General features: G+C 44.5%; 1 protein-coding gene across 4 annotated transcripts in view; it reads left to right on the top strand.

Annotated features, from left to right (window-relative positions):
• NR6A1 (nuclear receptor subfamily 6 group A member 1) overlaps positions 1 to 25,651 on the top strand; it is a 132,702-nt gene that overhangs the window by 14,821 nt on the left and 92,230 nt on the right. For 2 of the 4 annotated variants that reach the window (XM_061604108.1, XM_061604109.1), the window contains exons 2-3: positions 5,702 to 5,743; positions 12,364 to 12,420. The exons of 1 other annotated variant lie outside the window; for it this stretch is intronic. In XM_061604108.1, coding sequence (XP_061460092.1) covers positions 5,702 to 5,743; positions 12,364 to 12,420 — 99 coding nt within the window. The remainder of the gene's footprint in view (positions 1 to 5,701; positions 5,744 to 12,363; positions 12,421 to 25,651) is intronic. One more of the 4 variants, XM_061604110.1, reaches the window with a different exon arrangement.

Below are 25,651 nucleotides of genomic sequence, written 5' to 3'. Positions count from 1 at the left end.
TCTGGTTCTTTGAGGAAATGCCAAAGAGTCCTATGGAGTGGCCACTGCAGAGCTGTGCGCTCTCCGTGTTCCAAATCTGTCTTGTTTCCTGATAGTGATTTTCATTCTCTGTTCCCTCTCATTGTAGCCACCCAGCCTTGTTTTTGCTCCTCGTTGCTGTGCAGCATCCAGTCAGCTTATCTCTCCTGCTTGTGGGCCAGCCCCTTGCACCTTGCCCTTTTGCAGCTGTTGTTCAGAGGAGCCAAAAGCTGTTCTGTGTCTGAATGCTCGTTCTGGCCAGGACAGTTTGCCTTATGCTCAGTTCTGGCCAGGACAGTTGGCCTTATGCTCAGATGATGAGGTCGGGCTCCACAACACTGGCCAAGCGGAACTTGGGCCACCTGTGATGAGTGGAGGGAGCAAAAGCCCTCTGCCTGGATCTCTGGCAGCGGTTACTCTTGAGTAACTGCTGAAAGGAAATTGCATGCAAGTGTGAGCTTTGTCAAATGTCCAGAGGTTCAAGGGATCAGACGTGGGCTGTAAGAAGACTCCTCTACATCCTCTTTTTGCTGAGTGCAGAGGGGGAAAGCATTGGCACAGCAAGACCACATGGCAATTCTTCAACTTCAAAATGGACATAAAGCAGGGGTGGTAGACTTGCTTAGCACAGAGAGGTATGTGGAAGAACACCCCTCATGAGCTGGGGAACTGCTGCAGTTTTTCAGTTGTGTGACTCAGCATGCAAAGTGAGTGTTTTGTGCAGCACTTGTGTGGACGTTCTTGGCTTCCTTATGATAGCTGCAGGTCTTTCAAAATAGTTGCCCTTTAGGATGACATGTAGGCAGCCTGGGGGGGGGGAATTAGTTTGGAACTGGCAGAGAGGCTGCATGGAATGAACCTGGGAATTCTTTTTGCCTCTTATCAAAGGAAGGTGCAATGCAAGCCCTGCCCCAGTGCCTTGGGCACTATGTCCTGCCCCTCTTGGAATCTGGGCTTTTTGAGTTCAGGATCCTTGGGTCTTTTTCAGATGGGGCTGTGTGAGTCTTGGCTTTCTTGTCCTATTCTCTTGCTTTGGGCGGTTGGCATTAATGAGGGTGTTGTGCTTCCGCTCCTGCACCCCCAGCTGTTGACTCTGAGCATGCAGGCCTGACCTGCAGGTCACTTTCCAGTGGTGTGCTTTGGGCCTCCTTGTAAGGAGGAAAGATCAGAATGATAGCCCTGAATATGATGACTTAATCAGGCTTTCCACACTTTGTGTGCAAGGACAGCCGCTGGAGCAATTCAGACCTGCTAGAGGCAGCCTGGCTCTGTGGAAAAGCAATTTACTTTCCTTTTCTTCAAAACATTTATCCTATCTCTGTAAGTTACAACTTACTTTCGAAGCAGGTTGCTGCATAACACTAGAACAGCCTTTCCCAACTAGTGGGCCACCAGATGTTGTTGGACCACAACTCCCATCAGCCTCAGCCAGCATTGCCAATGGTCAAGTAAAGAACAAGTAAAATTTTAAAAATAGGCATTTTTAAAAGGAAAATATAAAAACACCAGTGAAATCAATGGCAATAGAAATATCACAGAGGGGTTACTTTTAAAAGCCTGGGGACAGCGTGCCAGAGATGGGGTGGGCACTGCAGGAAAGGTGCCACCTAACCTCTGAAAATGCCTGACATGGACTGCCTTCAAGTCGATCCCGACTTATGGCTACCCTATGAATAGAAGGCAAACCTAAAAGGATGGCTTTGCAGATTGTGTTGAAAAACTAAGCCAAACTCTGGCAAATTGGTGGATTTGGCCTTTTAAAAAAAAAGGTCAACTCAGTTCCATGGCAAAGAGTTTCACAGGGAGAATAAACAATCAGCACAAAGACATAAGCAATATGCTTCTAAGAGGGATTCAGAGGTGCGTGTGTGTGTGTGTGTGTGTATTTGCGTATATGCGTATATGCCAGGGCTGTGGAGTCGAAGTCGGGAGAAATTTTGGGTGGAGTCGCAGTCGGTAGAAATGTACCGATTCCAACTCCTTCATAAATGGCAAATGTATATTAACTAGTAATAACAAATTTACTGTGGTAAAATGATAGCACAAGGCATTTCATCACCACCATGAGAATCCAGAGCTTGGAAAAGTTACTTTTTAAAACTACAACTCCCATCAGCCCCAGGGATTGGGCTTGTGGGAGTTGTAGTTCAAAAAAGTAACTTTTCCAAGCTCTGGATTCAGGTGGTGGTGATGAAATGCCTTGTGCTACCATTTTACTACAGTAAATTTGTTATTACTAGTTAATATACATTTGCCATTTAAAAAGGAGTCGGAGTCGGACAGTAGAAAAATAGAGGAGTCGGAGGTCTGGTGTACCAACTCCACAGCCCTGGTATATGCATATATATGTGTGTATTTACATACGTTTAGGGAAGGCAAGGCAGGAACTCTTTCTTTCACCCATTCCCCAATTAGAGTGGATGTGGCCTGAAGGAGACTGAAATTCCTACCAAATCCATCTAAGCCTAGTTTGGTTGTTGCCTTAATGCTTTGCTCTGCTTGACAAGTTCATGTGATCTCTAAAAAAGACAGCAAAATCTCTCTGGAGATTATTCACTGTATCTGATTAATTAGCGGTGTTTCAGCCCTAAAATCTCTGGGGTGAAAAGTTGAAGATTTTAACATCTTTGTCAATCAGTGGGCTTCCTTTAGCTTGAGTCCAGGGTAATGTGGACAGTGCTTGAGACATTCATTGCTGGCTAACATCATTGGACTTTGATCCCTCAGCTTTCTCAAATGTATGAATGAGTCTTTTTCTCTCTAAAAAATGGGCATTTCACAGTTAAAACTGGGTGGGGGACACAACTCTGAGAAACAGCGAAGTCTTGGGTTTGGTATCCCTTAGCCCTCTACCTTTCTTCTGAGAGATTGTCGTCAGGCAGGGAAGGAAGACCCTTGACTCTCCCAGGGAGAAGCTGCTACCAGAAGAGCGGATGGGGGCGAAGCCAGCCAGATTGTTTTGTCTCCAGGCTTCATCCATGCCATGTGATGACTCCTAAGGGCTGCTCTGGAGACTCCTCCAGTCACTTTGTTTCTGACTGCCTCTGTACTTTGAATCTGTAGGTGCTTCTGTCATGGCCCTTTGGAGCGTAGGCAGTTGCTTCCCTTCCGGGCTTTGTTGTTGGGGGTCCCCAGAGAAAGTGGTGCTTGAATGAGGCATGATCTGTTCACAAAAAGGGCTAGTTTCTGTTGTGGACATTTTTTGCTTTCGTAGTAATTGCTTGTCATAATCCCTGAGTTATTCCTTAAGGTTTCAAAGGAGCCGCCCTCTTGCTTCAGCAGATTTAACATAGCTACTTTTAAGTTCTATTTAAGCAGGCTACGTCATATTGTTATGATTGTATGGCAGTGTTTGCCCCCTGTTCCTGTAGCTGGGTCAGGCTTGGGAAAGGCTCTTGTTCAAGGCAGTGTCCCCCTTCTGTATTGGATGTGGAATTCCAGCTGAAGGGAACATCTGGCTTGCTTTCCATGAGACAGCTGTAAAGTGTGCCCCCTTACTTCAGCCGAGGTTTTCCTCTTTGATTGTTCATCAACTGGCCCTTTGCAAACAAGTCCCCTTATAACAGTCGGGTTTGCATGCAGTGCTGAATAAGGGCAACAGAGCTTGAAACATATTTCTTATTGATAGGATCAGTCTGGTACAGAATATAGATGGAATAGAGCTGGACAGCCAGACTCTGAGGACCTTTCCCCACCTTGCATGGTGCCTCCACTGCGCTTCTCACCCAGTCCATATGCTGCTCATCCCAAACTGGTCTTGCTAGTGCTGTTGTAGAAGTGGGCTTTCAAGAGATGCAGAAAGGCTTACAAGCTCTTGCATTTGCAGGCTTGTTTTCTTTAAGCCTTTCCCCCTCGCTCTTCAGATGAAAAGGCTCCCAGATTAATAGCAAGACAGTTCCTGCCTGCAGGCGTACAGTCTAAAAGGTAGAGAGAAGGGTAGTGGGGGGGAGTGGAAAGTGAGCAAACTTGGGCGCTAGTTCTTAAAGTTACCAAGTTCTTATAATTGACCTGTTTGAATGGAAATGCCCTTTGCTCCTGTCTGGATCCGTGGATTTGCTCTGCCAAAGAACTGTTCTCAAATGCCCTTTAGGTCCTCTTCTGTTGTGGAATACCGTTGCAGAGTTTGGCTGCTCACAGGCTTCCTTGCTAAAGCACACATCCTTCCCCCCCCCCCCCGGTAGGATTTGGGTGGTAGCTACTTAAATTATGCCCAGGTCAGTAATGCGGGGGGGGGAGAGAGAGAGAGAGAGAGAGAAGGTAGTAAATAGGTAGAATCTGTCCTTAAGCACTCAAGGAGAATGACTAAATTCAGTTCCGGAGATGGTGAAGTTAAAGTGGTTGGCAACACAGAATTAAGGTGATCTGGCATTGATTGCAGTGGCCAGTGAATATTACCCTGGAGTTGGCTTGAGAAATATGCATCTCCTTGTTGCCTAACTGGTTTTGACGGAGACTGAAGAAAAGTATGACCAAGGAATCTTCTGAGTAGACAACTGCTGAGCCTTTGTGCCTTTCGTGCTCTGTGTATAAAAGGCTGGTTTCTATAAGCTGTGAAGAGTGTAACCCCTGGGTTGGCTGCCTTAAAGGCATAGCTGTATCCAGCTACGTTATACTCTCAGTACACCCATTGAAATTAATGGACCCAAGTTAGTCATGACCACTAATTTCAATGGGTCTTCTCTAACATTGGATAAAACTCATAGCTGAATACCCTTTCCCTCTCCAATGACATGGCCCATTCAGCCTCTCTGTACTGAAAGCTCATCCTGCCTTCTGGCATCACCCTATAATAGTGAGGCAGACTTGAGCAATGTGGGAGGGTCTGAAATGTGCCTTGTGTGCTCCTCCATGCATCACTGCGAGGGTGTCATTTCCCAGGGAGGGGGAAAGCAAAATGGAGAGTGGCTTGCCAGAGTCACTCAGGACTGGCACTGGTAGTTCATCCTTTACCCTGACACTGACAACTGAATGTAAATCACTTTGGGAGCAACATGGATTCATAAACCAACCACATTCTGTTAAGGTCAAGTAAGTTGTTTAGGTTCAGCCCGTAGCTTTATTCTGTAAGGCAAGTGGCACTCTGGTGTTCTGAGCTGGCAGTTGCTTCCCTTGCTCTCAAGAAGAAGCGCTTAAGGAAACACAGTCCTCCTTGTTGCCTCCACCCCCTGTATGCCTTTCTGGCATGCTTGCAGCTAGCAGTATCTCCTGCAGCATGCTGTCCCATTGGCCCTTTCCTTAAGGCTTCCTTCCACCACCCCGTTTTGCCTTTCTTACCCCATTTTTGCAAAATGTCTTAGCGTTGTTTCAGTATCTGCTCTCCATCCTAAGAATGGCCTTTAAAGGACCTGGCAGAAAACCTGGAGAACTGAAGGCCTCAAGTATTTCCCTAGCGAAGAGGGAAGAAGCTACAGGGCCTTGCTTGGGGAACAACAGAAGTGCCCCCAGGCAGCTGGGCTGAAAAGGTTCTGTGCCTCCCAGTTCAGTCCCTGGCTTGGAGGGAGGTGATAAGGGGTGGGAGGCAGGAAGTGATCAGTTCATGGCCAAGTGTGGCCAGTAGACGCAGGAAATCATGAATAATTTAGTACTTTGACAACAGGGGAGGTAAGCGACAACTTTTAAGCCAACTGTCAGGAAAGTGTCCCTATTTAAAGCACCCACTAAGGATGGCTCTTTTCTTTTTCAGGGTTCTGCCGAGAGCCTACATCTGAGCATGATCCACTTTCCAGTAAGTGTGAAGATGTCTTTTTTTCCCCCTTGGGAATTGGGGTTTCATAAGAAGAGCCTTCTGGATGAGGCCAGTGGCCCATTTGGTCCAGAATCCTGCTCTCACAGTAGTCAACCAGCTGCCCATGGGAAACCCGCAAGCAGGACCTAAGTGCAAAGAGCACTGTCCCTTCCTGCAGTTTCCAGCAACAGGTACTTGGAAGCATACTGCCTTCGCCTATGGAGGCAGAGCATAGCCATCATGACTAGTAGCCATGGGTCACCTTTTCCTCCATGAATTTGTCTCATCTTCTTTTAAATCCATCCAAGTTGGTGGCCATTACTGCCTCCTGTGCGAGCGAATTCCATAGTTTAACTATGAACTGTGTGGAGAAGTCCTTTTGTCTGTCCTGAATCTCCCAACGTTCAACTTCATTGGATGTCCAGGAGTTCTAGTTTGATGAGAGTGGGAAAAAAACTTATCTGTCCACTTTCTCCATGCTATGCACAATTTTATACACTTCTATCATGTCACCTCTTACTCATCTTTTCTCTAAACTAAAAAGCCCCAAATGTTTCAAGGTTACAAGCCCTGTGGAAACGATTGCTGCCCTTCTCATTCCTGGCTACTCTTTTCTTCTTACTCTGTAAATGTAAGGTGCCACTATTTTAAATGATTGTTTATATTCCCGTGTTAGAAATGGCCTGTTGGGTCTCTTATCTGCCTTGCTGATGCTATCAGGACTACATTAGCTTCTTGTGATGTCTTCCTTTGCCAGATCATTAGATTCCATTGTCTTCAGTTTTAACAAAGATATGTGTGGAATGTCTGTTTGAAAAGAAGCCCAAAGCATCTTGGGGGTCAGTACTGGCTACTCACTTAAGCATCTGTGGGGTAGCCAGAGCATCACCCCAGCTGGGGCCTTCAAAGTCAACTGCTCTGTCACAGGTTCAGGCTAAGTTCATTTCTGTGGGAGGAGGACCTCTATCTACCCCTTCCATTAGCATAAGTGGGGGCAAGGCCAGTCAAAGGTCAGGAGAAGTTCAAGCCAGGGCAACCTTTTTCTCCCCTGCAGTGTTCCCAAATAGCCCCAATCCTGCAGTGCTGGCCAAACTTTTCTTCTTGACCGTGTTTACTATATAGCTATAAAACTCAAAGAACAAGGCCAGGCATGACCCAAGGGGAGTTGGAGCTGGAGCACTAGAGAAGAATAGGTAGCATTGTTACTTAAAACAGGAGAAATAATTGATTTATGTTATGGTACCCAATTAGGCTGTAAAGTAGGAAACTCTTTAAAGCTACCCTGTGGCTTCACGGCAGCAAATAGGAGGCACCCCAATAAAGGTCATCAGCTCTGCGAGCTAAATTATTAATTCCTTTCATGCCACTCAGGCCTTGTAAACAGTACATAATGCAAGACAACAATTGGTGCTGTTCACTTATTGGCCAGAGGAAAGGGCAAAGGGCAAGAAGCTAGACTGGCAACAGCTGGTCTTCAGAGCCAGGCATACTTTTGTTCTTCTCTCCTTTTACGGCAGACCAGTTTCCCAAATCTTTTGCAGACTCTAAATCTTTCTTTTTACACCTAAGGACTTTGGTCAGAAAGGACAGCCAGGCTGTCACTTAGTGAGTTTAGGGTAGCTTGTGCTTTGACACTGCAGAGCATGCAGAGTTTTGCACACTGAACACGGCTGAGTTCAGTTGGTGTGCAATAAATTAAGTTTCGTTTGAAGTGCTGCTAGGAAGAAGAAAGGGCCATGTGGATCCCTGGGGGTTGGTTCTGCTCCTGCCATGAGAGAGTGTGAACCTAATTTGAAAGTGCCACTCTTTAAAGAGCTGAGCATGGGCTAATTTGGCCGCTCTTAACAGGACTTTGGAACCTTCTGTTCACCTTTACATTTGTCTTCCTCAGGACTAGCTTATTTCAGGAGCCTACATATTCAATTCAGTCTTTCAATACAGAGCATGAAACGATTATTGCTAAATTATTCTAGACCTTTGCAGGTATGTGAGACTGTTCCAAATGATCCATTCTTCCCCTCATGTTGTGGATGGCTTTTTGCAAAGGCTCTTCTCCCTACCATCTGACAGAATCCTCAGGCAGCTGACCCTAGCTCTTCCAAATGGCAGCAGATAACCTCTGGCAGACCATCTGTTGAATGGCTCCTTTGAAAGTTGACATAGTTGACCTCATGCCAGTTTAAAACATTGGAATTGTGCCATTGGTCCTCAGATGTTCCCCCAAGCCACATAAATGATTCCGTGGTACAAATTTGCCTTTGTATGAAGTTGCTAGAACAGCTGTTTGGGCCCTGAGGGTGCCTTGAACCTTAAAACATGTAAATGTCTTAGGAGGGAAGATAGGTGAGCCTGTCTGTGTCTTAAGATGCCCTTGAGGAAAATCAATTCTGAGGTTGCTTCTAGACTTATGCCATCTAGTTGAGTTGGTTACCGCAACACAGGAATGGGGACTCTTTGGCCCTCCAGATGTTGATGACTACAACTCTTTATCAGCCCCAGCAAGCATGGCCGATAGGAATTGTTGTTCAGCAACATCTGGAGGGTCAAAAGTTCCCCACACTTGCCACAACGTTTTAGATACCAGAGACCTACAGCTGCAGCTGTGGCCAGGAAGGAAGGACCAGCAACTTACTCAGTTGGCAGAGGTTTCACAGCTGCTGGGATGGAGAAACTATGGTGCTGCCCAGATGAACTCCCATCAGCTTTGGCCAGCGGAGCCAATGTAAGTTGTAGTCCAGCAACATCGGGGAGGGGTATAGATCTTATAGGTTCCCCCTCCTTGTGCTATAGGATAGGTGTTAAACTACAAATCTCAACTTTTCAGTGGAATTTAGCCGGAACTTGGGAGTGTAATTTTCCCTTTGCTTTGAGCAGCTGTGGAGAAACATCCAGAGCTCAAGACTCCTTCCCCTGCCCATCTTGGCTCACTTGTTTTCTTTTTTAGCCCTGTCATGTGCTTGGCTATTAAGGTTTAACTAATGAGTTGGGAGGGAGGGGCAGTTTCTGCCCACCACTAGCAGTGCTTGTTCTCCGTTGATAGAGGGGCTTTACTGCTTGGGCCTTGAAATATGTTACTGGAGGCTGCAGGAGGGCAGTGCTTGGTGAGTAGTCTCTCATTTTACTAATGGTTAAATATTTTTTTTAGAAATATTTCTTCCTCATTTTTAAGCATATACACAATAAAAAGGAAAACATCAATACAACAAAACCTGACTCTGTACATTATGTGTGTGGCATCATTAATATAAAAGAAGGAAAATATATGTAGGAGTACATCTTGAAAATTGTAGGATCCTCTCATTCCAGGGGCCACATGTGTCTTGGGAGGAAGCCAAGCCAAGAAGATCTGCGGGAGGAATTATAGATCCACATTGTCTTGTAACATATAAAGAATGGGTACCAGGCATCCAAAAACATATTCTTTGCCTTGGTTCCACAAAGCACTCCATGGGATTATGTTAGTTTCTCTGCTAATGTTAGAGTAATGCTTAAAGAATTTTAACAGATTGGCAAGTCCTGATTTCCAGCACAACCCCTTTAAAACATTTTAAACACCTTGTGTGTCTGACTTTTTTATATAACTTGATTCTGAAACATGACAGCCTGTGGTGTACAAGGGAAAGATGGCGAGCCACTATTTATCCCTTTTGCTAGCTGGTTCTTCAGCTACATAGAGCTTTGTCAAGTTCCCGAGTTCTCTTGTTGAACAGACACCCTCTGACTAACTTGCTCTTTTCTTTGGCCTTATTTGTTTTATTTATAAAAGTGTTTATATACCAGCATCTCAAAACATCAGGGTGGTGTACAGCAATATCTGTACAATCAAATATAGAACACCATTATAAAACAATACAGAATAATCAGTAAAATGACTGGCTAATCAGGAACATTTTAAACAGTACAGCCTTGTTGGCATAAAAAAGGTCTTCAAGAGACACCTGAAAGGCAAAAGCTCACAGAAGAGAGTTCCACAGCATGGGACTGGTGATGCTGTATGCCTGACTTCTAGAGGCCACTTGGGCCTCTGTAATGTGGGGAACAACTAGCAATGTTCCTCCAGATGATCTTGAGAAATCCTGGAGCTTGAAGCCTTGTTTTCCTCTTGGAAGGTCAGGGGGCTCTTGGCTCTGTGGCTCCATCTTCTCCAGTTGTTTGAATTGGGAGTTTGCTTCTGATAAGCTTCTTCTGAAGGAGGCCCCAGACCGGCAGAGATCTGTCTTTTTTAATTACTTCTGTAATCTTTTGCTGTGGGGTCAGCAAAGCTTGGAAAAGTTACTTTTTTGAACTACAACTTCCATCAGCCCCAGGCAGCATGGCCACTGGATTGGGCTGATGGGAGTTGTAGTTCAAAAAAGTAACTTTTCCAAGCTCTGGGGGTCAGCCACTTCACAGGACTGATTCTGTGACTGGCAGAGTTCTAAGTTCTGGCAAGTCCTGGAGTTGAGGGATTCTGGTACAGAGAATGCAAGACACAGCTACGTGCATGAATTACAAAACTCTTATCTCTCAGCAGAAACACAACCTTTTATGCAGCAGTTCTGGAAGAGCAATTATGAGGAAGGGGCATTGAAATGTGGGCTGAAGAAGCATTAACATGGTTTTAAACAACAGGAAAATGTGAATTAACGTTTTAAAACAAAAGCACAATTTTGCTGAAATGAACATGTGAAAATGGGAGGTTCACTAACTTGTGCAGTATAAAAACATTCTGTTCCCACTTTCTCAGCTAAGGTTTCTGTTTCAATTCATATCAGTATTTTTGCCAGTGTGATTACATGTATATTAGGAAAGTATAGGTGGGAGCTTAACATATTTCAACATACCTGCCTCAAGGCGGCAGCCTGGTTTGCATGTCACATTAATGCAAGTCATAAGAACATAAGAAGAGCCTGCTGGATCAGGCCAGTGGCCCATCTAGTCCAGCATCCTGTTCTCACAGTGGCCAACCAGGTGCCTGGGGGAAGCCCGCAAGCAGGACCCGAGTGCAAGAACACTCTCCCCTCCTGAGGCTTCCGGCAACTGGTTTTCAGAAGCATGCTGCCTCTGACTAGGGTGGCAGAGCACAGCCATCACGGCTAGTAGCCATTGATAGCCCTGTCCTCCATGAATTTGTCTAATCTTCTTTTAAAGCCATCCAAGCCATTACTGCATCTTGTGGGAGCAAATTCCATAGTTTAACTATGCGCTGAGTAAAGAAGTACTTCCTTTTGTCTGTCCTGAATCTTCCAACATTCAGCTTCTTTGAATGTCCCCGAGTTCTAGTATTATGAGAGGGAGAAGAATTTTTCTCTATCCACTTTCTCAATGCCATGCATAATTTTATACACTTCTATCATGTCTCCTCTGACCCACCTTTTCTCTAAACTAAAAAGCCCCAAATGCTGCAACTTTTCCTCGTAAGGGAGTTGCTCCATCCCCTTGATCATTCTGGTTGCCCTCTTCTGAACCTTTTCCAACTCTATAATATCCTTTTTGAGATGAGGCGACCAGAACTGTACACAGTATTCCAAATGCGGCCGCACCATAGATTTATACAACGGCATTATGATATCGGCTGTTTTATTTTCAATACCTTTCCTAATTATTGCTAGCATGGAATTTGCCTTTTTCACAGCTGCCGCACACTGGGTCGACATTTTCATCGTGCTGTCCACTACAACCCCGAGGTCTCTCTCCTGGTCGGTCACCGCCAGTGGCTCAGCATGAACATTTATTTATTTATTTATTTATTTAATTAATTTGTATTCCGCCCTTCCTCCCAGCAGGAGTGTGTGTCCTCTTGGAGTGGAGATTGTGATTGCTGTGTTCCTCTCTGGTGGTTCTGCTCCTGTGCTGAGCAGAACAGTATGTTTTAGCTCTTCCAGACAAACCATGAGCTGTAAGCTGTAGGATAAATCTTGGTTATAGCACATGGTTAGTCTGGAGAGAGCTAAACCATGTGCCCAGTTTCAGATGATATGCTAAAGCAAACCATGGCTTGGCTCAGCACAGCATAGCAAGCTCTTTTTTTCTAAGTGGAAAAGCCCCAATCATTGTAGGCTTTTCTTGTTTGGTAGATGCTTCAGCCTCTTGATCACTCTAGCTGGTCTTTTGAGCACTTTTCCAGCTCCACATTGTCCACCTAAACTGAACACAGAATTCTAATTATTGATGTTGCCAATCCAGGCCTTTTTCATTGTCTTAGAACTGAGTAATACGTAAAAGCTTTTTGGAGTCAAGAAGCCTTCCTCTTATGTTTATTACATGTATACCCCGCCTTTCTTTTCTGAAACCCAAGGTGGCTTACATATGGTTCCCAGGTGGTCTCTCATCCAGGCACCAACCAGACCTGACTGCTTAGCTTCAGCAGGGAGCTGGCCTTATGTGTCTTCAGACCACAGCCTGGGACATGTTCAGTCACATGATCTTGAGTTGGGAAAAGCTTGAATTCAAACAATTTAAACAAGCTCTCAAACTGTTGGGAGGGCGAAATGTAGATTCTCTTTCAGAAATTGCCTGGAGTACCACTAAATGACATGGTGAGCATAGAATTACCGTTGACAGTGCAAGGGATAGGAAGCTGGATGACCATGCCACCTCCGTTGGACAGACTCAAAAAAATCTCTTCCTTCTCTTCCTAGGTACAGATGTTGAACAGATGAACTCCCCTTCTTCTGTGCTTCTATTGAACACTAGCAGTAAGTACCTCTTTTCTCTCACTTGGAAGAACCAGCAGGTTCTCCCTGAATGTATCCATGCCTTGTGAGCGAGGTAGAAATGAGATTCAACTTCTACAGTGATGCCTTGATAGAAAAATGTGTTAAGAAAATGCAAGCCCTTTGAATGGCCCTTTCCAGCCTCCCTGAGGTTCTGAGGCAGTCTGTCCCAATCTGGTGTCGTCCAGATGTTGCTGGACTCCACCTCCAGCTCCAGCCAGCATGGCTAACGGTCAGGGATGATGGAGCTGCAGCCCACAACATCTGGAGGGCTGCAGATTGGAGATGCCTCAGAACAATGTTGCATCTCCATCCAGTTAATCAGGTCTTGAAATTCTTTGCTAGCTTCGGTGGGGGACTCGTGGTGTCCATCTAGTGGTGGTGACTGCTTTGTTGAATGACCTGGCGGTTGCCGCCCACTAGATGGCAGGCAACCTTGTCAAAAAAAGGAGCTCTCAGATCAAAACGCTGGGAGAGGTTTGCTCTGAGGGGCTGCTCCGATTCCTGTAGCTTCTTCACATCCAGACAAGTATTTGTTTACAGGATTTGTTTCAGGCCCCTGTTAATTACACGGCGGGCATAGAATTATCTTGGGAAGGAAACATTATTTTTGCTCTTACCGTACACTCAGGCACTCTCAAAGTTTCCCTGGAATGACTGGCAATATGTGGCACCATCATAGGTTTTGGAGGAGGAGAGGGAAGGATGGGATGGAGGCTTGTAAAATGACAAGGGGAGACTCTTCTGCCTGCTCAGGAGTAGAACACCCAGTGAAGCTGATGGAAGGAAATTAAAAAATGACCAAAAATACACTGATGCAGGCAACTCGGTAACTAATTTTTTTTTTTTTTTTTTTTTACAATAATTTTTATTCAGATTTTCATAAAACATACAAAACAAAACCATAAAACATTCAAAGACAAAAAACAAAATCAAAAATAGTTAGACAAAAAAAAATAAAAAGTAAAATATTGACTTCCCATTTGTCACAGATCAAATCAGTTATAGGTCTACAATGTATAACAATCCTGTCTCTTAAATCATATTATAAAATCACTTTCCTCCAGTAGTTATCTTACTTAATCATCAAATCTCATAAACATTACTTTATTCTTTCCACAAAAAGTCAAAGAGAGGTTTCAATTCTTTAAGAAATATATCTATCAATTTTTCTCCAGAAAAGCATGTCGATTAATCCATCTCATTAATAATTATAATAATCTTATTGTCATAACCATAGTCAAAATAAACATTTCGATTAATCCATCTCATCAGAATCTGTTAGGTTCAATAATTTCAATAGCCATTATTCTATTATCCCTATTAGTTCCATCTTCCATCTTCCATCTTCAATAGTCTTGTTAAGTCCAGTAATTTCAGTGTCCAATCTTCCATTATCAGTATTCCGTAATAATCTTGCTGTCATAACCATAGAAATATTAACTTCCCATTTGTCACAGATCAAATCAGTTATAGGTCTACAATGTATAACAATCCTGTCTCTTAAATCATATTATAAAATCACTTTCCTCCAGTAGTTATCTTACTTAATCATCAAATCTCATAAACATTACTTTATTCTTTCCACAAAAAGTCAAAGAGAGGTTTCAATTCTTTAAGAAATATATCTATCAATTTTTCTCCAGATAAGCATGTCGATTAATCCATCTCATTAATAATTATAATAATCTTATTGTCATAACCATAGTCAAAATAAACATTTCGATTAATCCATCTCATCAGAGCCTATTAGGTTCAATAATTTCAATAGCCATTATTCTATTATCCCTATTAGTTCCATCTTCCATCTTCCATCTTCAATAGTCTTGTTAACTCCAGTAGTTTCAGTGTCCAATCTTCCATTATCAGTATTCCGTAATAATCTTGCTGTCATAACCATAGTCATATAGTAAGAGTCTAATGGGAATTTCCTCTATCCCAAATATTTTCTTGCCATCCATTCTGAATAGGTTGCTGGAATACTGCAGTAAAAACATATCTCTGTTCTTTTTTACAAAATGTACTGGCTCATCTCTTGAAAGTTTTTCCCTTGTCACATGGCTGCAGTTAATTCCATAGGTCTTCTCCATATTAGGCTCCATCACATCATTCCAGTCCAGAAGATTATCCATGCCATTGACAACCTTATCTCCAATATCTTCATTAATTTCTTCAGAGATAACATTGAATTCCAAACAGTAGATTTTATTTCTAAAATCCATAAATTCCAAATCTTTTTCCTGTTCCACGTTTGTTCCAGGCTCCAGGGTCTCCTCTCTCACAGGGACCCCTATTTCTTTAAACTCCTGGATCATTTTGCACAATTCAATTTTCAGCTCCTTACAACCCTGTCGCAGGGTTCGTTTCGTTATCTCAATCTCATCCATTATTTTCTGAAACCTAGTTACTTCCAGATTCTCAGCCACTTTCTTGATTGCCATTTTAAAAGAAAAATATAAGAGAACCACTTCTTATTTCAGCAACAATTGGGTTAATACTCCAAACTTGATGACATCACAGTATAAACAGAACAGCCAGCCTTATCTCACTATGCTTAGAAAAACAAAATGTAGTTCCCAGGATCGAAACAATTAATGGCGTCGTCAGGAAACAGATTCGTCAAAATAAAATAAACCAAAAAGAGAGTAATCTCAGACAATATAATATTCTTCAGAATAGAAATCAGGAATAGAAATCTCTCTTCTGTGTATATCTTTAGAATGCAAATCCAGGACAGCTTTTTGCAACAAAAACAGAGATAAGCTGTTAATTAGTGCATAGCAGAGAAGAGTTATAGCTCACCGAAAAGATGTCCAAAGCCGATCCATCTGGCAAATCTCCTTTTACTGCAACAGTTTAAGTCAAGTAAAAAAATATAGAAAGAAGGGTGCTTGCCTGTTAGTCCGTTCTCTCTCTGAAGAAAAGATGAACGTGTCGCTTTATCAGATAGAGCTTGTTGAAAATCCGTCCTTCCTTGTTGGCTGGACCTCGTCTCATAAATCAATGAAATCTAGTCCTCCCAACAAAAATAGGCTTTGAGGTTAATCTCTTCGTTTCTCCCTGCCCGGGAGAAGTTTCATCAGTCAAAAAAAAAAATGTTTTGACTGATTTATATCTGAATAAGCTTCTTTTGCGGCGGGAACCCGTCCCAAAAGCAGGCACAGGCTAAGTCACCCTTCCCGGAAGTCCGGTAACTAATTTTCTGAATTGGTGATGTACAGTAGCTTAGGCAGCTTTAAAAAGGACTAGACAAATCCATATCTTGCTCTTCCTTCCCCTGCTTGTGAGCTTCCTCAAGGGCAAATAACTGCACACAGTTGGAGACAGAGTGCTGGACTACATAGACATTTTTGCCTCTGATCCAGTAAGATGATCATGTTTATATGATCAAGGGTTGCCCCATGTGAAATACATTTTATCTGGATCACAGGTTGCAAAATTCCCGCTGTCCAAAAAAGGTTATAACTTAATCAGGTACAGCTAATAAAAGGCACCAGATGTGGAACTAAATTTAATATCTGAGAGATGCACCATCAGCTGTCACATTGCTCCTTCCCTCAGATGGCTTTAAAAAGGATTAGACAAATCCATATCTTTGACCAAGTCCTTCTTTTGCGGGACATCTTTGCTTTTGTCTTTTTGCATTTATGTGAGGTTCGATAGACCCCTTTTAAGATCAAGAACAGCTGGATCTGAAGAAAAGGGGGGAAACCTGGCCTTCTTTTTGCTGCCCCCCCCCCTGCAAAGTGAGGGTGTTAGGTTACCTTCACTTAGCCAGTAGATGGGGGCCTGGCAGGTAAAGTTAGAATTCATGGAATCCTCTTGTTGGAAGGGGGGCATGCAGGCCATGTGGGCCGGTCCACTGTCTGAGGCAAGACCTCTGGGCCACAGCGCATATGAAACATCGGTGCTGCACACAGCTTGAGGTGCTGTGCATAAACAAGCCAAGCTTACAGGGCTAAGGAAGGTTGCAGGTCATGTGGGCTGTTCTTGCCCAGCTTGTTCCATTTTGCTGTGTGTTGGTTTTAAAAATAACATACTCAAAGGCTTCAGTCACAGGTTTAGATCTCCAAGTGCTCCATAACAGAAGACAACCTCCAATGCCTGTCCCAAGGCAGAATCCATTGAGGCCTCTTTAATGCCATTACTTGTTCTCTGGCTTCCCCCCACTTCCTGGTGCTTCTGGTCCATGATGGCAACCAATGTTCGTAATTGCCTGGAGTTAAATGGTATGCTTTCCTGTTGTTCAAATGCTGGCCATGCAAATTCATGCTAAAGCCTCCGTTGCTTAGGAAGCACTGAGTACAGGATAGTGCCTGGACACAGTTGCTGGGGGAGGGAGGGGACTGCAGCATAGTGCTCTTGCCTTCGTGGTCCTCCTTGTGGGCTTTTTGGAACTGTCCGTCCTGATCCAGCAGGGCTCCTCCAATTAATCTCCTGGGTGATGTTTTAGCAACCCTATTGTCCGATCTCCTGTGCAATGTGAGGATGGGAGCTCAATGGGAGGATGTATGGCAGATGTCCCCAATCAGCTGCCCTTTAGATGTTTTTGGGCGATAGGAGTTGTAATCCAGTAACATCTGGAGTGCACCTGTTTGGGGATGGTTCATGTATGCTATCAGGATTTTTTTGTGCGATGGAGTTAGCCTGAGATTGTGAAAGGCCTGGTCCTGTTTAGACAAATGCCCTCCTCAGGTTTAAGTGTTTACGGAATGAATGAGATGTTGAAGCCTTTGGTGTCTCTTCTGTATTCCAGCCAGTTGTTGCACATTGCCAGAACGCCTGTGAGGGGTGACCCAAACTGTGAAAAGTCAACATGCAAACTTCAGTCTAAAATGAGAAGTTTGAACAAGTTGACCTGAGGAGTAACTTTACTCTTTGGGTGGCAGATTATTCTATTAATGTCCTTTGTCTCCATACAGACCATTAATCAGGGATGGGGAATCTGTTTGACTCAGGATCTGTCTTGTGGGCTAAATCTGACAGATGGGCAGGGCTGTCCACTTCCTTTAGGGAGCTCTTTCACACACCTGGACCAAGCAAGATCACCCTCCCTGTGCCTCAGCCAATGGGGGCAGCTATCCCGCTTAGTGTTGGGTCCACGTGCGCTAGAGACATTGCCCTCCCTTCCCATCAGATGATACGCAGGGGAGACCAATCCTGCTTTGTGCTGGCTTCCTACTTTGGGCAGCGCTTCCAAGTTTCCTGACAACCAGCTGATTGTGCGGCACTTTTGGAAGCGGCTCAAGGGGGAGCTTTGACCAAGCTCCACCCTTACTTGTGTGACATCAGGTGTAGGGAGGACAGGCATGGCTTTCCCAAAGTGGCCTTGTGGGCCAAATGGGAAGGCCTGGCAGGCCATGATGGGTCTTCAGGCTGCAGGCTCCCCACACCTGCCATAAACTTCACCTCCAGAAAAATGTATAGTGTGTAGTATCGCAAGCAGTCAGGGTGGGTAAGCATGTACCCTTTAGTGTGCAGGAATAAGGGGTTGGAGGGGAGAGGAAAGGCCAGGCATTATGGCTACCCTGAGATATCACTAAAAGCACATCCCTCTAGCAATTCATCTTCCTTCCTTCTCCTCCCCCCCAATATAATTAAGCATAATTAAGCAACTCTTACCTCCTGTCCCTACTCTATCCTTCATGACCAGGAGCAGGGATGAATACTCACAAAATGACTGCTGCCGTCCATGAGGCAAGTGCCGCTCAGCGTTAAGAGTAGAGGTGGGAGCAGAGAACTCTGTGTGTGTGTGTGCATGTGTGTCGGGTGGTGGGTGGGTTTGCATTTTGTAGCCATTGTGTTGTGTGAGCATGAGTCAAGTGTTCTGCCCTTAGTGCTCAGTGTAATTGAGCCACTGCATCTGGGTGGGGTTTGCATTGTGCTCTAGGAGGAGAAAGCAGCCCTTGTAGTGGTCTAGAATCTTGGAGGTGTGCCTTGGCCATGTCCTTGTTGTTATCTGGTCCGCAGTTTGCATTCATCGGTCAGGGGGCTGACTCATCCTAAAACCCACCGACAGCAATGAATGTTGATTGCAGCCATTATCTGAAGAGAAGCCTCTCTTGCCTTTCCAGCTCCAGTTGTGATTCCTCTCTCTGGCACCTCTCCCAGTCACACACTGGCGATAGTATGTGTTTTATTTCATAGTAACTGTGGTCTTAAGTAGTAGAGAAACAATAGGAGTGGTACCATGCTGAAGTCAGCTCTGCAAGATGCTTGCTCTACCATCTTGCTGTGCAAGCTGCGTGCACCCTTAAAGATGCAGCCAGTGCTATTGGAACCTTAGAGTTAGAGGATGTGTGAGGGAGGCAGTTGCTCCACCTTCTTGCTTATTCAAGACCCATGCCTGCCTGCTTGTCCCGGCAACTGATCTTGCTTCCCTAAAGAGGGATGCTTCACATGAGTCTTTTGCCAAGGCCTAGAAATAAAGGACAGATGCCACTTTTTCCTTTGCCCAGTGCAGATAGGTCAGCAGAAGTACCATTCTGCATGCCATGGCCCCCTTAGCAATAGGGTTTGGGGAACGTATGAAAAACTGCCAGGGTTGGTGGATCATGGACAAATCAAGAGTTGCCACAAGCAAAGGGGAGTGGCCTCTTAGTTAAGAGTGCCTTGGTCTTAACGTTGGTTCATTGAGAATCCTTCATGGATACTTTCACTTGCTGAGAGGATGTGTGTGATGGGCCCAACGCAGTTTCCTCTCTGATCTAAAGCAGATTTTTGGAGTGGGGGAGGTGACGAGTACCTAGGTGGGGAGGCTGCTTCAGAACAATATATATGAATTACACCTTCTGCCTTGGGGAAGAGAAATTGAGGCAGCATATTTAGTAAAAGAAGGCTGAGGCCAATGGGAGAGTCTGCAGACTGTATGCATAGTCGTGCAGGCTGTCAGTGCATCCCCAGTATTCTGTGACTGGGCAGGGGTGGGAGCTTAACTCTTTCATTATAATGCATGCATCACAATCTCGTTAACAAATTTTGTGAAATAAGGAAGATGTTCTTTCCATCATGTGTTCACGATAAACCTCAAGGTACAGTCAACGGTCGATGGTTTACTCTCTATTTCAAACTCACCGACAGCGTTGAATGTTCACTGAAGCTATCCTAAGTCTGGTCAGCTGGCTGTGTCATTGATGCTGCTTGTATCTGTGTCCCCTTAGCTAATGCTGGGAATGGTCACACGAACCTTTACAAGTACCACAAGCACCTTACTGCACACGTGAGCCAAACGAACTTTGGCTTTGTTTTTAAAGTACGTGATTTGCTGCTGCATGCAAGGCAGTTCTCTGTTTACTTCTTCTTCTTTTTTTTTAAAGCCAGCATAAATGCTTTGCTTTGGGAAAAAAATTGGCCATCCAAGTAGTAGGCTGTCATCAAATCTTTCAAGAAAGGTATTCATAACATGACTTTTCTTTTTAACCAGGAATTTGTGGCTTGTTGATGGAAAGGTCTCTCCGTCACCTTTGGCACAAGCAGAGAGCAATTACTTGTGGGTGTAACTGGGGTTTGTGCATTTCATGGGTGCCAGTCAGCTTAACCTTTAGACAGCTTGTAGACAGTTACCCCTCCACGCACCACTGTGCTGTGGAACCCTCCTGTGTAGGCCTTGCCATCTGTGGTGGATATGGTAGAAAGAGAACAAACACAACAGAGCTGATTAGAGGCAGAGAAGACACACAGGATGTTATGGAGCATGTGAGCAACAGGGTGGCAGTGTTACTTAGTAGGATATTTTTTTATTTTATTTATTATTTAATCTGTATCCCGCCCTTCCTCCCAGCAGGAGCCCAGGGCGGCAAACAAAGCCCTAAAAACACTTTAAAACATCATAAAAACAGACCTTAAAATACATTAAAACAAAACAGCGTTTAAAACATTTTTTTAAAAAAAAAAAACTTTAAAAAAGGGTTAAAAACATTATTAAGAAACATATTAAGCAATTCTAACACAGACGCAGACTGGATGTGATGCCCTGATGATTTAGGCCAGGTGTGGGAAACCTTTGGCCCTCCAGATGTTGCTGAACTACAACTCGCATAACCCTGGGCCGTTGTCCATGCTTGCTTGGGGCTGATGGGAGTTGTAGTTCAGCAACACCTGGAAGGCCAAAGGTTCACCACACCTGGTTTAGGCTGCTGCAATTAAACACGATGAATGCCAGGAAGTTTTCACCTTGTCGGAGGGGCTGCGGCTCAGGGGTAGAGCAGGTACTTTGAAGTGAGAAGATCTCAAGTTCAATCCCAGCGGCATCTCTGAGTAGTGCCAGGAAAGGCTTCTCTCTGAAACCTTGACTTGGTATAAGGCAGCTTCCTATGTTTACTTATTCAATGTAGGCAGACTGTTTCATAAGTCTTTTGCAACAAAGCCTCATTTTGTTCTTGCTGTTTTATTGCTGAGTAGACCTACTGAGTTAAGTTAGTCATGTGCATTAATTTCAATGGGTCTGCTCCAAGCAGGACTAACATTGGATGCAACTCATTGATTTTGGAATTGCTGTCAAATCTATCACCATAATTACTTGGTCGTGAGACATCAAGGGAATTCTGAGAGACTTCTTCTCTCATGTCAAGGGTGCTCATTTGAGATGGGCTGGGCTATAGCATAGCCTCTTTTAGGGAAAACAAAAGACCCTTGGCTACATTGGCAAATAAGGATGTGGAGCAAGACCACATCATTGACCCCTGCTTAGTTGGTCTGAAGTTGATTTCATTGCTTGCCTCGGTTTCTACAGAAAACTTCCCACTCCCAAAGGCGCCTAAGGAAAGCCTTGCTGGATCAGTCCAAAGAACCAGCACCCTGTTCTTACCCTGGCCAGCCAGATGCCTCTGGGAGTCCTGGGAGTAGGATATGCAGTCTCTCATTCATGATCTCCGGGAACTTGTATTCAAAGGCATACTGCTGCCTCTGATTCTGGAGGTAACATATATACCCCATAACTAGTCGTTGTTGATAGCCATATGTTCCTTGAATTTGTCTCATTCTCCCTTAGAATGAAATTGGAGTCCACTGCTAGTTATATGGAGTTGAGAGGTGAGGTGGGGCTGCCTCTCTTACAGTTCTTGCTTTGGCCCCTCCCCCTCTTGTTTGTCTAGGTCCAAAAAGAAAACGACATACTTGTGAATCGGTGCATTAGGCGCTTGTTTCAAGAGGTAAACTTGTCAGTCAATGTGATACTGATGCTTGGGGGACATCTCCCTTGGGATGTCTACACAAGGTTTACAAGAGGTGTGGGGAGAAAGTTAGTACTCCTAAAAATAAAAAGGGCTACTGGAGCCCCTGATCGCTCATTCTTCCTTGTAGCTACCCAGGGCCTGGCTCAGAGTATCCCAGCTGTTCCGGAGAAGCAGCTGGTGCAAACTTTAAGACAATCCCAGGCATTATGTACATGCACAGTATACCCGCGTTCCAGGAGCTTCCCAAGAGAAGAGTACCGTACCCCTCTTAGATCATAAATACACATCTCTGAAATCCTACTGGCTCTTTTCCTGAGCTGGGAAGCAAAGGAGCGCCAAGTGTTTCTTTGGTGAGTCAAGGCTCGTTCTACTGCATGGCCAAGCACCAGTGAGGTTTGTCCTTTCCTCTGTCAATTGAGCTGTTGCCAATAATAATAATAAATAATAAAATGTTATTTGTTAGTCGCCTATCTGTCCGAATTAACGGACACTCTAGGCGACTTACAGCACCAAGATAAAATACAATAACAATCCAAAACACAATTATCAGTTAAAAACTAACATCAAAAACATCAAGTAATACATCAAGCTAAGCTACCCCAAAATTCCTATAGGCCTGTCTGAATAGTCAGGTCTTAAGAGCTCGGCGAAAACCTATCAGGGAGGAGGCATGTCGAAGATCATAAGGGAGAGAATTCCAGAGGGTGGGGGCCACAACCGAGAACGCCCTCTCCCTGGTCCGCACCAGCCTAGCTGTTTTGACCGGTGGGACCGAGAGGAGGTCCTGTGTGGCTGATCTTGTGATGCGGCCTAATTGGTGATACTGGAGGCGGTCCTTCAGATAAACTGGGCCGAAACCATATAGGGTTTTAAAGGTCAGTACCAACATCTTGAATTGGGCCCGGTAAGCCACTGGTAACCAGTGCAGATCTACTAACACTGGGGTGATGTGATCCCAGTGACGGCTATGCTTAATCAAGCGTGCCGCCGCGTTCTGTACCAGCTGCAATTTCCGGACCGTTTTCAAGGGTAACCCCACGTAGAGCGCATTGCAGTAGTCTAAGCGAGAGGAGACCAGGGCATGTATCACTCGTGGGAGCAGATGCAAAGGAAGGTAGAGCCGTAGCCTCTGTATCAGGTGTAGTTGATACCAAGCTGCCCGGCTCACCGCTGAAACCTGAGCCTCCATGGACAGCTGGGAGTCAAGAATGACCCCTAGGCTGCGGACCTCACCCCATTAAGCACCAAGTCAGTGTCTCCCAACCTTCTCCTGTCACCCACGAGCAACACCACGGTCTTGTCGGGGTTTAGCTTCAGCCTGTTCTCGCCCATCCATCCACTTATGGACTCCAGGCACTTGGACATAGTCTGCACAGCCAACTCTGGTGAGGACTTAAATGAGAGATAGAGCTGAGTGTCATCCGCATATTGGTGACACTGCAGCCCAAAACTCCTGATGATAGCCCCCAGCGGCTTCACATAGATGTTAAATAGCATGGGGGAGAGGATAGAACCCTGTGGTACTCCACAATTAAGAGGCCAAGGGTCTGAAACCTCATCCCCCAATGCCACCCGTTGGTACCTGCCCAAGAGATAGGAATGGAACCACCGTAAAACAGTGCCCCCTATTCCCAATCCCTCTAGGCAATTTAACAAGATACCGTGGTCAACGGTATCAAAAGCCGCTGAGAGATGCAGGAGGACGAGGAAGGTATATTCTCCCCTATCCAACGCCCTCCTCAAGACCCTTGAGTTAGCTCTCTCCTCTTTGATGTCCAAATACCTATGAACTCCTACTGCTGCTGTGGCCACTGCCACCATCAACAGGAAGTAATGTCTTCTGACTCTCATGAAACCTTTCGTATTAAATACTGTTTGTGTTATTATGTATCTGTATTCTATACTTAGTGATTTTTGCGGACTTATTGTATTGTAATGTATGTTGTACACCGCCCAGGGAGCCATTGGCTATGGGCGGTTTATAAATGAAATTAAGTAAATAAATAAATAAATAAATAAACATCACTAGCTTCCCATTCAGAAGTTATTCCTTTTTCAGATAGGGCTCCTGCTGGGAGGAAGGGCGGGATATAAATCAAATAATAAATAAAATAAAATAGCATGAACCAAAGTAAGCTATGGACCAGTTGCAGTGCAACTCCTTTGGATTTCAAAGTTGCCACCTACAACTTATTGTAGACCACCTATTGTGGTCTGGTGTACTTTGCAGAGCGTATCCCATTGACTTTTGGCTACTGTCAAAATGAAATAAGGCCCAAGAGGTGTTTGCTGGCATACAGACAGTGTTGTCGCCAATTACTTTCATCTGAGCCAAGTTGTGTTCATCTCTCAGATGTCAATCTGGCAGCTTAAATAATGGCTCAAATGGGTTTCATTGTTGGAATTCCCTCTGTGACTGATTCTGGGATACTTCCCCCTGAAAAGGCTGTGTGGCAAGTTCCACAGGCGGCATTTCATAATCTTTCCAGAAGCGGGAATGTTCCTTAAGATAGGCTGCATAAGTGTTTCATGAAACAAAGGACCTCTTGTACAAGCAGGAACAAACGGATGAGCATGCTGGTTTAGTCATTGTTCTTTAGGGAAGGGAAAGTGTTCAGGATGCTTTAAAAAGCAAGAACACACTCTGCAAAATATTTGCAGGCCCCTTGCCAACTCTGTGCATGGTTCCTGCCAAAGGAACGATAGGATAATGTGTAAGTATGTGCAGCTGTTAATATTCACTGGTTTACATTTCCTTGCCAGTACCTACAGTTTGAATATTTTTCCTTCATTCCATGCAGTAATAACAGTCTTACATTTCTTATCAGACTGTATGGGGAGAAAAAGAGCCTCATTGCAAGAATAATTTCTGTGGAATTAGGAGCAGGCAGCCAGGGCAGACACTTTTGGGGGAAGGAGGTCTATGGGTACTAATGGAGAAGGGGGCCGCATAAGTCAGTACAAGGCAGCAGGAACCTAAATATGATTAAAGGAATTATTATTATTATCTTTATTTTTATCCCGCTCTTTTTCCAAGGACTGGAACTCAAAGCAGCTTCCAAATATAATTACAAGCAAACAAAAAATCTACATTAAAATACAATTAAACTATGCCTGAGGTGAGGTGCAAGACAGGATTCAGAACGGTTAGAAATGGAAGCATGCAGTGATTAACCAGTGTTTTCATTACTAAAATTAAGAGGTACAGCAGCTCCACCTTTCTGCAAGTCACACCTTCTAAGCTCATCCTCTTAATACAGAGAAGAAGAACCTGTAGCCCTCCAGATGTTGTTGGATTCCACCACCCATCACCTCTAGCCAGCATGACCAAAAGTCAGGAATGATGATGGGGATTTTCGTCCATTTGGACCACCACGGGTTCTTGTATGTAGTGAGGAAATGCACTCTATATAAGCCCATGGATGCTCTCTCCATTTCTTTGAAGCTTTGACAACATTATTTGTTGAGTTTATTCTTGTCTGAAATTTATTTAGACGCCTGCATTGAGCAGGGGGTTGGACTTGATGGCCTTATAGGCCCCTTCCAACTCTACCAGTCTAGGATTCTATGACTCCTACACCATTTTCAACTTTAAGTTTGCCCTCTTCAATGGTAGCCCTAATGACGTAAGCGGATGGGTTGGGAGGATGGGGCTTGACTCACTCATAAGCAAGTAAAAGGCATTTTGCATGTGCACAGAGGCACACATTCCTTTTCATAGGTCTGTTGCAGCAACAGGGCTGATATTGGGCCCTCACTTTTCTCTTCCACATTCCATTGCCCTATGGATTCCTTGGGACGCTTCCCAGTCCTCCCCCCAAAAATGTATCTCAGCCTTACTCAGTTTTTCTTATGCAGTGATTTCCCTTATTCCTGCTGAACTGAAGTGGAAGAAGCAGCAAATTACAGGAGGAGTGCAAGAATGAGCAGGTCATGCCCTGAAACAGCTCAGTTGGTAAGGAGTTAACCATTGCTGGACAGGATCGGGCTTCCTATCCTCTGCAGCTCACATATTTTTCCTCCCATGCTGTGTTATGCAC

Source organism: Rhineura floridana, chromosome 20, assembly GCF_030035675.1.
Source record: "Rhineura floridana isolate rRhiFlo1 chromosome 20, rRhiFlo1.hap2, whole genome shotgun sequence".
Classification (NCBI taxonomy): Eukaryota; Metazoa; Chordata; class Lepidosauria; order Squamata; family Rhineuridae; genus Rhineura; species Rhineura floridana.
The sequence above is the reverse complement of the archived record's forward strand: the minus strand, read 5'-3'. Positions and strand labels throughout refer to the sequence as shown.